The following is a 12,121-nucleotide window of genomic DNA, read 5'->3' as shown; positions in this document are numbered from 1 at the left end:
TTGGCGCCAACGGGGCAGTCGCAGGTGCCCCGAATCAGCAATCATGACAATTTTACTAAATTATAGTAGCATTTATTTTTTCACTTTTAACTATTTCAAAGTTTGAAATATTTTATACTGCAACTTTAATGTCAAGCAACTCAGAATCTCTCAAATAGACACAAGAAATGTGCCCCACGCATTTTCAGTTTAACAAAGCTGTCCCGCTTTCTGAAAAGTTTGGACGCCCATGCCTCAAGACACATGTGTCAAACAGGTGGGCCACGGGCCAGATCAGGCCCGCTAAGGGATTGAAGTCGGCCCGCGAGACAACAACCAGAGAAGCGCAAGAGAAGAACAAGCTGCAGGTTGAAATATGTCAACTTGATGTTGCCAAAGCCAGGTGCCTCTCACAAAGACACTGTACGTGTATTTATTTCTCTCTCAACCTCTCTCTCTCTTTTGTCTCTCTCTCTTTTCCACCCCTTTTCTCCCACTCTCTGTCTCTTTCATTCTCCATGTCTCTCTTTTTCTCCTCCTTTGGTGCTCTTTGTCTCTTTCTCTCTCTGTGTCTTTTTAACTTATTTTGCTCTAAATTCCTTTTTTCCTTCTCTCTCTTTTCTCTTTCTCTCTTTCTTCCCTTTGCGCTTTCTTTTCTCTTTTTTCTCCTTCTGTCTTTCTGTTTCTCTTTGGATTTCCTCCTTCCGCTCCCTTTTTCCCCCCTCTCTCACGACTTCTCTTTTTTATCTCTTTTGTTTCTCGCGCTCTCTCCCTCTCCCTCTTTCTCTTTCTTTGTCCCGCCCTCTCTCCTTTTCCCTCCCTGTTTCTCTTATTTCTTTATCTCCCTTTATCTCTCTCTTTAATCTACTAGTCCGGCCCCCGACAGAATGTTTGTTCTATCGTGTGGCCCCCGAGTTAAAATGAGTTTGACATTGCCTTAAGTAATCGGGGAAACCACTTCAAAATAAGAGCAAGGAATCGAGGTTTGTGTTTTACTAGTGAAGTAAAATCGATCTTGTTGTCTCGTCATTATGTCACGAAAAATATTGCGGTTTTATAACAGTGGTTCTTAAGTCCCTGTCCTCATTTCTGCATCCTTCTCGCTTCCTCTCTGCCGGCACAGTTTACGTCGGTGATGCTCATTACCAGCGCCATTATGACAGCCTCGCTCGTACTTCCGTCAGCGCCGCTAATTTAGAGCCGCCTCCTCCCAGGGCGAGACGAGGCGCACAATAGTCGTATTTTAGGAAAGTTTGGAAAAAGCCTCCGTGTCACCTCCGCACAGCTCGTCCTACAAAGCCAGACTCAACTTCTTTCGGTAGATAAGGAGGTGAGGAAAGGCTGTGGGCGATGACGACGGGAATATTGAAAACCCTGACGTTGTTATGCAGAGAAATGCATCCCTGCCGAGATTTGCATCCCCTAGCTACTATAATAGAATAGAATAGAATAGAATATACCTTGGGCAGCACGGCGGCGCAGTGGTTAGCGCTTGTGCGGCACAGTTCTAAGGTCTCGGGAACCTCCTGTGTGGGTTCAAATCCAGCTACCGGACTTCCTGTGCGGAGTTTGTATGTTCTCCCCGTGCTTGCGTGGGTTTCCCCCGGGCACTCCGGTTTCCTCCCACATTCCAAAGACATGCATTTCAGGTAGATTGCCCGGTCCAAATTGTCCCTAGGTGTGAATGAGCGAGCAAGTTCTCTGTGTGCCCTGCGATTGGCTGGCAACCAGTTCAGGGTGTCCCCCGCCCACTGCCCGATGATTGCTGGGATGGGCCCTAGCACCCCCGCGACCGTACTGAGGATAAGCGGTGCAGCTAATGAGATGAGATGAGAATATACCTTTATTGTCATTTTTACAAAATGGGTTAACATATTGTGACAACGAAATTGGGCATGACACTCCAGTTTCACACATTCACAGTGAGGTAAAAAAAAACAAGAAGATAAAGGAACAGAGAAGATAAGGTTATGAAACAAGGAGGATAAGGTTATAGTTATAATCAGGGTTGGGTAGGGTTACTTTTTCTTGATTACTTTCAATTACTTTTGGATTACTCCAATACCAAATATGCTAATAAAAGCAAACGCTAGGGTGCGATGCTGAGCGGCGTATGGGTGTTTTAGCCCCTTATTATGCCTCCGAAGAAAGTCAGTGCAAGCGGCAATCTTGCTACAGGTGAAAAAAGAAAAGTAGTGCGTGCAACTATTGCATTTAAGAAACAAATAATAGCCAAATATGAAGGAGGTGTGCGAGCGCCTTCTGCTGACCACTACAAAGGTAAGAAATCCTATTCATAAGATTACGATAACGCGAACGTACGATTAGCCTGGGTTAGCTTTAAGTTTTCGTTAAACATTCAGGGTGTTGGAACGGAGCCCAACATTGAGGGTGTTGGAACGGAGCCCCCCTGTCCAATGAACCGCTCACCACTTGTTGTGGAGACCCGGGTGCTAAATGTCTTGTAAACGACCTGATTTTTTTATTTTTACACGTTCATGTTTGCGTAATCTTTCGTACGGAAGATTACGATAACGCGAACGTACGATTAGCCTGGGTTAGCTTTATCTTCACGTTAAACATTTATGGTAAACATTCAGGGTGTTGGAACGGATTAAAACAATTTACATTGTTTTTAATGGGAAAGATGATTTCCGTGATCGAACAAATCGGTTTTCGAACAGGGTTCTGGAACGGATTATGGTCGAGAACCGAGGTTCCACTGTATACACGGTGTGCATTAGTGTTCGATTACATTCCCAACAAATGCAAGACGAAGTGGTTTTGGTTATTTGTTTGCCATTACATTCCCGATTAGTGATATAAAAGTGAGATAAAATGAGGTAAAAGTGCTTATAGTAGCGAGGGGATGCAATTCTCGGCAGGGATGCATTTCTCGGCATAACACCGCATCCTCCCAGGGCGAGACGAGGCGCACAATAGTCGTATTTTAGGAAAGTTTGGAGAAAGCCTCTCTGTCACCTCCTCACAGCTCGTCCTACAAAGCCAGACTCAACTTCTTTAGGTAGATAAGGAGGTGAGGAAAGGCTGTGGGCGATGACAATGGGAATATTGAAAACCCTGCCGGGTTCCTTTCCCGCGGTGATCGTCGGTTGTCAATTTGAGACGGAGAGCTATTTTTAAAAAGTGGCCTGGAAGTCGTAGGCGCTCGGCAGAACGTCTTTAGATAAAGGCGAGGGTTCTGAGACCGGTCTCGGCGGAGTCTATTATCGTGAGGTCTTGCACAAGAAAGAATTGGTCTTTTTTGTAATTAGACAAGTGTTGACGCGGGTCAGTTAATGAGGTAGCGGGAGGGACCTTTTGTCAAATTTGAATGGGGTGAAGGGACAAGGAACTTGAGACATTTGATTTGAAATTTCCTCAGAGACAGAAGAGGATTTAAAAAGAGAAAAAATATATATAGTGAGAGAGGGGGAAAGAACCTCCTGCGTGGGTTCAAATCCAGCTACCGGCCTTCCTGTGCGGAGTTTGCATGTTCTCCCCGTGCTCTGGTTTCTTCCTACATTCCAAAGAAATGCATTTCAGGTGAATTGGCCGGTCTAAATTGTCCCTAGGTATGAATGAGCGAGTGAGTTGTCTGTCCCCGTGTGCCCTGTGATTGGCTGGCAACCAGTTCAGGGTGTCCCCTGCCCACTGCCCGGAGATGGCTGGGATGGGCTCCATCCCGCCTGCGACCCTAATAAGGATAAGCGGTACAGCTAATGAGATGAGATGAAAAATCTATCTTAATCCCATAATCACAAAGAGTCTCAAAGGGCTGCGCAGACCACAGATTATTGCATTAGACCATCACTTGATAAAAAGTGTTTTAATTTTTAATCTGCAATTGTATGGCAGTAATGTTACCTTTTTGCAAAGGTAAAATCTTGAAATTCATTTAGATCAAGGGTGTTAAACGGGCGGCCCACGGGCCGGATTAGGCCCGCTAAGGGCTTGAATCCGGCCCGCGAGACAACGCTCAGAGAAGCACAAGGGAAATCGAGCTGCAAGTTGAAATATGTCCACTTAATGTTGCCAAAGCCACAAAGACGCTGTACTTGTATTTCTTTCTTTCTCTCTCTTTTTTCCTCCCTTTTTCCTCAATCTCTGTCTCTCTCTTTCACGCGCTGTGTCTCTCTTTTTCTCTTTCTTTGTTCCTCTTTGTCTATTTATTTCTCTGTCTTTTTACCTTCTTTTGCTCTCTCTTACTATTTTCATTTTCTCTCTTTTGTCTCTCTCTCTCTTGTTTTCCCCTTCTCTATTTCTGCACTTCTCTCTTTCTCTTCTCTTTTCTCTCCTTCTCTCTTTCTATTTTTCATTGGATTTCTGTCCTTCTCTCTCTCTTTCTTCCCCCCTCTCACAATATTTTTCTTGTTATCTCTTTTATTTCTCACGTTGTCTCTCTCTCTCTCCCACTCTTTCTCTCTCTCTCTTTCTTTCTCTCTCCTTCTCTCTTTTTTATCTCTCTTTTCTTTCTCTCTCTTGCTTTCCCCTTCATTCTTTCTCCCCTTCTCCCTTTCTTTTCTTCTCTTTTCACTCCTTCTCTCTTTCTATTTTTTGTTGGATTTCTTCCCTTTTCTCTCTCTTTCTTTCTCCCTCTCTCACTATTTTTATTTTTATCTCTTTTGTTTCTCACGTTGTCTCTGTCTCTCTCTCCCACTCTCTTTCTCTCTCTTTTTCCCTCCTTCTCTCTCTTTTTTCTCTCCCTCTCTTATTTCTTTCCCTTTTTCTAATCGACTAGTCCGGCCCCCGAGAGAATGTTTCTTCTCTTGGGTGGCCCCCGAGTTAAAATGAGTTTGACACCCCTGATTTAAATAACTGTTTTATGATCAGACTTCAGACTAATGAAGGAATTATTTCTAAAATAATTTTTCTGAATCATAATATGGATTTTTATTGGTTTTGAAATTAATGTGAGTGGGACTGTGATCTTTCTAGTTTTTCTAGATTCAGTTTGAGGCTACACATTGCTAATCTCTATTGTACTCTATGTACTTAGAACCTCTACATTATTTTATAGTCCTATTTTTCAAAAGTTATAACTGGCTTACACGTTGTAAAGCATACATACTATTGTGTGTGAGAGTCTGTCATGCGGACATGGTAGTGTATTGCTTAAATGAGAGTTAAAATCATGCAAGGGGACAATACAGACAAGGGGGAGGGAGGTCTTTTAAAGGATTAGAATGCTTTAAAGGTGCTGGACTGATCATGGTATGGTTTATAATATCTACTACTGTATAAATCCCGTCTGTGTGTGTTTTCATGTGAATTATCAAACGGCTGAATTGATTTTCGCGTAACAGTTTTACTTCAGGCCACTGCTGGTGTTTTTAGCTAGGGTTCATGTCAAGACACCCACAATAAATACCAGCAAAATAGATAAACATTTACTTTTGTGGTTTCTGTTCCCTCTGAGGGCCAAATTTGGTACTGCAGTGACCAATCCAAGCAGCCAAATCCAATCTTCTATCAAACGAAAACATATATTGATCCAATTGTTTCTTATGCACACGTTTAAACGAACCACGCCTCGCAACGCCGAGTCCTTCTGTTTGTTATAAAAAAAAGAACTAAACATTCCGTTTTGAGAGCTCATAGTATGGCCACTAGGGGGTGCTGTATATAGTTTGGTGGTTTACTCTATCTAGATGATCTGCCAAGAACACTAAAAAAAATACAAATTTTTCTTGTGAACCTGCTTGCACAGGTCCAAATTCCCCCCCCTATTTTTGTGTATGTCTTTAGAGCACCAATGTGTCCTAAATGGGGATCTCTACTGATTTTACTATTGATTCAAAAAATAAGCCAAAATAGTATCTCAGAAACAAGACTCATAGGTTTAAAACTATGTAATATTGCTGAAATGTTTGGCGGCCATCTTACTATGACGGAAGCCCAGATTGCCATTTTGCAAAGATAGCTTGTCCCGGTGATGCTTTTAGCATGTAACGGCTAATTAACACACGTAGCAAACCCTGCATGTGATGGTCACCAAGTTTTTTTGATTACAGGATCTTTGACGTTTTTCCCCCACTGTTTCCTTCTCTAGACACTCATGTTAGACATTTGGCGGGAGGCCACTGCTTGCCTCTAGCAGATATCGTAAGCTGCTCCATTTAGATTGGTTGGAATGATTATTGAAGTTTCATGTTTCTGACATTTTTGCTCTTGTTCGACTGTTTCCTTCTCTAGCCACTCATGTTAGCCACTTGAATTTAGGGCTCATAGCTGGCCAGTATTGTAATTGTTAGCTGCTCCTGCTTTGTCCTTCTGGGTCCATAGCTGTTTATGGAAGCAAAAGTCGCTGAGGTCCGCGATTCAGGATTCTGTTTTCCCAGTGTTTCCATTTCAGGCCACTCATGGCATTGAGTTCCATTATTAAGGGTTCTGACACTTGACAAATTATGTTCTTTTCTTGCAATTATTTCCTTGCTTTTTTGTGGCTTATCCCGCTCGCTGCTAAAGTTAGCCAATTGAACCAGCTGGAGTGTGGAGTTTGCATGTTCTTCCCGTGCTTGCATGGGTTTCCTCCGGGCACTCCGGTTTGCTCCCACATTCCAAAAAAACTGATCTCAGGTTAATTGGCATGTCCAAATTGTCCCTAAGTATGATTGAGCAAGTGAGTTGTCCGTCTCGGTGTGCCCTGCGACTGGCTGGCAACCAGTTCAGGATGTCCCCTGCCCACTGCCCGACGATAGCTGGGATGGGCTCCAGCACCCCTGCGACCCTACATGGCTGCCCTCCTGGTTTCACTACTTCCAGATGTGTGCTTTCATATTTAAGCATTTAACTCATCACATTTCAGTTAGTACTGCTTTCTAGGCTCTGAAATCTGCCTGGAGGCCTTCCTTAGCAGATTTGAAGGCCCTTGTAGCCTAACGTTAGTGTTTGATAAAGCTTTTGTTTTAGCCAATCAGGTTTCAAGTTGGCAACATCAAGGCCTTCTTGCAGGTGTAAGGAAAAATCAGCTAGGGGGCTCAAGTCTGCTATTTTTGTCACAAGCCAGGAACGGAGACAGGACCCAATAGCGTTCATTTTAAGGATAAGCAGTGCAGATAATGGATGGATGGATTTTCGTTGGCCATTTGGAGCAGTTACGTAACCCCGGCTGCGAACGGAAACAACACAAGCAGCCAAGAAGTGGCCCTGAGTGGGAACTGCAAACAAAAAAAAAACGTAATTCTCTAAGTCAGATATTCCAGTCCGGTGACACTTCACGCGTGGAGTTTTGAAACCCCGAAATGGCTCTAATTACCCTGCCAAGTAACATAAGACTTCACATGAAGCGCAAAGTTTTACATAAGTAGTACAAATTGTGCCAAATTGCAAGCGGATAAAGGACACTCCCGCTCCCCAAACTCCTCCGGGCGACGTGCCAGTCCCAAAGGTGTCGTGGAAGATCGCATTTGTATCCACCAGGCGTGTTTTAAAAAATGCATGCCGGAGTTTCTTCGCCAGGAAGCGACTGCGTCAGTCATGGCAACCACCAGAAAGCTCCTTGAGGAAGAGAGTTTATGTAAGAGTCGTCGGAGTTGCTCTGAAAAGTTGCTTTTTCCTCAACGATTGCGGGGGCTGATGGTGTCCTAGATTGAGCCTGGCTGATTTTTTACAAAAGATGAGAAATGAATTCCTCTGTTTGCTATGAATCATTAACAGGATTGTAGTTTTTGTTTTTTGTCACGATGATCTTCTTAATCCTATGCGAAAGAGCAATTGATGACTAAACACAAATATGTATGTCATTATCCTATTGTTACATCCTATTGAGTTGTTGTTAAAGTTAAAACTTATATAAACTCTATGTTGGCAAAATTACTCAAATAAAAACAAGCATTAAGGTAAATAAAATTCCCAAGCGGGAGAGCACTGTCGAGTAGCCCATCCGGGCCAGGACCTCGGCAGCACTGACTCCTCCCGTGTGTGAAGCTAACTTTTATTCACACAGGAAACAGAAAAATACACCGGAAATGCGACTTCAAAATAAGAGTACAAGACTGATAAACGTACAATAGATGCAATTAGACTGATTATTGAAACGTTACTTCATGTGTGTGTGTGTGTGTGTGTGTGTGTGTATGTGTGAAAGATTGTTTTTATATTTAGGAATATAAAAACAAGTTATATTCACACAGTGAATTCTGAGAAATATTACAACCAAAACGACCAACCTATCAGTTGTATCACTTTGGATGCAAAATACCGATATAAGTATAAATACTCTTAACTAGTCATAAACATTCGTAGCATGTAAACTGTACTTAAAAAGTAAAACACTGTAAATGGCAGTTTTCATATTTGAAGAATACGGCATTTGGTGTGGTAAGCAAGGCGGCACAGTTCTGAGGTCAAAAGATGAAACCTCCTGTGTGGAGTTTGCATGTTCTCCCCGTGCTTAGGTGGGTTTCCTCGGGCACTCCGGTCTCCTCCCACATTCCACAACCATGCATGTCAGTTTAATTGGCCAGTCCAAATGGAATTGTTTGTCTCTATGTGCCCTGCGACTGGCTGGCAACCAGTTCAGGGTGTCCCCTGCCCACTGCCCGAAGATAGCTGGGATGGGCTCCAGCACCCCCGCGACCCTACTGAGGATAAGCGGTACAGATGATGGATGGATGGATGGCATTTGGTGCTATTGTGAGGCACTAGCATTTCCATTCATGGTATTAGAAAAAAATAAGTACAAAGTAACAAACCCAACGTGGCTGTGCAATGTCCCGAAAAACTCCACTGGCGTGTACAGTCAAAGTAAAGAGCTAGAACAAAGAACTGCAGGTATGGGGACTGATTATATGAAGGTGGGCATCGTCGAGCCTTTTAGGGGAGAAATGGTGTGCCAGATACTGATATTACTTTGGTCAAGGGCTGGATGCCATGAACAAAAGAACAGTCCTGTGAATGAGGGTGGAAGAAAGTGGTAGATAGTCCTTCACTACTGGAACCTGGGACAGAGGTGACCGAGGGTTCTTCCACTCCGAAACTGGGGACAAAAGCTGCTGTGGGACCTTCACCGCAACCTGGAGGAGAAAAGCAGGACAGAATAGGCCGAGGCTCATTTGCGACGGAAACCAGGTAGAGAAGCAGACGAGAGTCCCTCACCTCCAAAATCAGGGACAAAAACAAACAAACAGGAGCATGAGAACTTCTCGCTGGGTCCTTTATTGTTCGGGTACATTCATTTAAGGGGGGAAAATGGTGTACCTATCCCTGACACCGCCCAACAAAAGTCTGATATCCTGGGGCAGATAGCTTCATCAGAGCTTCAATCGGCAATACCAAAACAACGGCTTCAATCAATAGATAGGACCAAAACAAAAGAACATTTGCATTCTTGGAAGTTCCTACAGGTATGGTTCAAAAGGTTGTGACCGTTTGTTATTTTCTACCTTTTTTGTGTCATGAGACCACATTCAATGTTTTTATATTACGAATTAAACAGAAATAATGTGTCAGGATTCTGTGAACACAAGTTTGCCACGGTCCAAATTCCGAGAATCAGTAATCGTCTTCACAAGCTCCATATCTCCTCGTCTTGTCCTGACAGTTCTTTCCCTTAGTACGTGTGCTGTTCTGCTAGTGTTTTAAGTGGATTCATCTAATATTGAAGGCCAGCCAGCGCGGTTCTAAAACGAAAGGCGTAGGCGTATCACAGAGGTGCGTTAGTAAAACTTCACCCAATTCCTTTTTTTTTTTTGTTCCTTGCAGGACTACACACTGACGATGTACTTCCAGCAGGCGTGGCGAGATAAGCGCCTGTCCTACTCGGAGATTCCCCTCAACTTGACCTTAGATAACCGCGTGGCCGACCAGCTTTGGGTACCCGACACCTATTTCCTCAACGACAAGAAGTCTTTCGTCCACGGCGTGACGGTGAAAAACAGGATGATCCGACTGCATCCGGACGGCACCGTGCTCTACGGGCTCAGGTGAGCTCTCCGGAGTTTTGCTTGCCGAGAGTCGGGACTTTCATCCTGTGCAGTAATTATTACGTCGGATGAGATATTGATGTGAGATGTGGTGTTGTCCCAAAGCTAATAACCCTTGACACAATCCTCAAATCACTTTTCTTATGCGAAGTACAGTAAACCTCCGATATACAACATTACATTGTTCCGAAGGTGGCCATCGTTAGGTGAAATTGTCTTATAACAGGGATAGAAATCTGTAATAATTTAAATAATCATACATGTCAACCTCCACGGCTCCATGCCCTTACAAAATAATCATTTAAACGTGTTTATTGATGTAGTTTATGTGTTTCATTATATCATATATATTGTTAATTAACATTTTGTTGTGAGATCCTGAGTTGCTCGACATGAATGAGGTTTATTATAGAAAAGTAAAAAAATGAAATAGCTTGGACGTTCACAGTAGAAAAAATACATGGAAATATAATTAAGTAGAATAATACAATTTCTTATTCAAATTATTAATTAATTTTCTGCATTAAACTATTGCTGGTAATATACTGATTAAAGGGATAACCACAAACCTTTCATTTTCTCCTTTTATACTTCCTTTTTTTTCTCAACTTCTTTGGCCAACATAATAATTCGTAATCTAATGCATCAAAGGAAGTGAGCCGTTTGAGAGCCGGCTCTCTTTAATGAGTTGAGCCGAAAAAGCCGGTTCTCTAAAATGAGATGGACTTCCTTTCACTACATCAAACCGCTCGCTTCGTTTGCAACGGAAAAAAACGATACCGAGATAGAGGCTACCGCGGCACACTCGTTTGACTTGATTGATTTGCCGTTTCGTGATAGTCAGTGCATACCGAATGGTACCCATAATTGACAAATTTGCGTTTTTTTGTACAGAGTTTCTTCGTACACGTCTTAAAATGCATAATAAACATACTTTGAACGGCGAAAACGCACAGGTTGAAAGGTATGAATAATCGACCTGGATCAAATAATTGATATAACAACATTGTGTATAAGTACTACTTGTGTGTAATATATGTTTAAATCATCAAATGACATTATAAATTAACCTACATAACATCGGCCAAGAGCAGACACGCATGTGAAAGCCATAACTCGTAAAATACTGTTTGAATTCTACATTTTTAGGTTTTAGTTTTTGGAGACGCAAAATAATGGAGGCTTTGGAAGCATTTAACCAGCACAGTTATATGCACAAACACTGTGTCATGAACGGGAACAGGAGGAGAACCCAAACGCGTGACGTTTCTCACTTTTACTGGAAATGGGGGGTATGCACGTTAACCCGAAAGCCAGTGATTCGGCGATCGTTGGGCGGAAGACGTAAGGCAGCAGTCTGGCGTGGAATGACAGGAAGCCAGAGGCCGACGAGATCGATGCCAATTGCTCCGGCAGATATCGGACGGATGGAGCGATACCGGACAGGACGGGACAGACAGGATTGATATCAAAACTGGATATTGAAATTAAACAGGACAAAATAGACGGGAACAATACCGGACAGGAAACACAGGCAGGGAACCGGACAGAGTCAAACCCCACATCTTGCCGGGCAGAGGTTCGTTGACGGACTGACAAAGGGTGAGTGAGAGCAATAAGCTTAAATAGAAGGGAAGCCAATCTGTCAACGAGCGGCAGCTGACGCCACTCGGGCGGGGCCAATTGGACGCCATGACAACCTTGACACAAAGGTTACATTTTGTACATTTTTGTGCATTTAGTGGCAAAAATGCCGTAACAAGTGGCCATAAATACATCATATTCCACATTGTTAGAACGGGACGCCATACACCCGGAGGTCTACTTCTTTAAAATGAGCTGCGGTGCTGCCCCAAAGCTACTAATCTATGACTCAACCCCTAAATCACTTTTGTGAAGTACGGACAACCTAAAGACTTTTCGGGGATATAGGATTGATTCAGAAAGTCACAGACCATCAGACTCAGAAAATGAACTCTGCGGCATTTTCAAAGTAATAAAAAAAAAACTGGTTGCTTAATGGAAGCGTAATTAAAAAATGACTCTTAAATTCCAATTACTCACTTTATTATAGTGTTTGAGCGCAGTTCCCCTATTGCTTACTACTTTTAATGAGCCTGTTAATGCCGCTCTATCCACATCCAAATGACTCGACTTTTAACATATGGAAATGACAATGGCAACTTCATCTGAACTACCGGACGGAATTTCCAGCC

General features: G+C 43.0%; 1 protein-coding gene across 1 annotated transcript in view; it reads left to right on the top strand.

Moving 5' to 3' along the window:
* The window catches only part of gabrb2b (gamma-aminobutyric acid type A receptor subunit beta2b), an 82,152-nt gene that overhangs the window by 23,925 nt on the left and 46,106 nt on the right, over positions 1–12,121 (top strand). Inside the window, exon 4 of the mRNA XM_088320637.1 lies at positions 9,685–9,905. Coding sequence (XP_088176763.1) covers positions 9,685–9,905 — 221 coding nt within the window. The remainder of the gene's footprint in view (positions 1–9,684; positions 9,906–12,121) is intronic.

Source organism: Urocampus carinirostris, chromosome 17 (genome assembly GCF_059441175.1).
Source record: "Urocampus carinirostris isolate Australia breed hairy pipefish chromosome 17, RoL_Ucar_1.0, whole genome shotgun sequence".
Lineage (NCBI taxonomy): Eukaryota > Metazoa > Chordata > Actinopteri > Syngnathiformes > Syngnathidae > Urocampus > Urocampus carinirostris.
The sequence above is the reverse complement of the archived record's forward strand: the minus strand, read 5'-3'. Positions and strand labels throughout refer to the sequence as shown.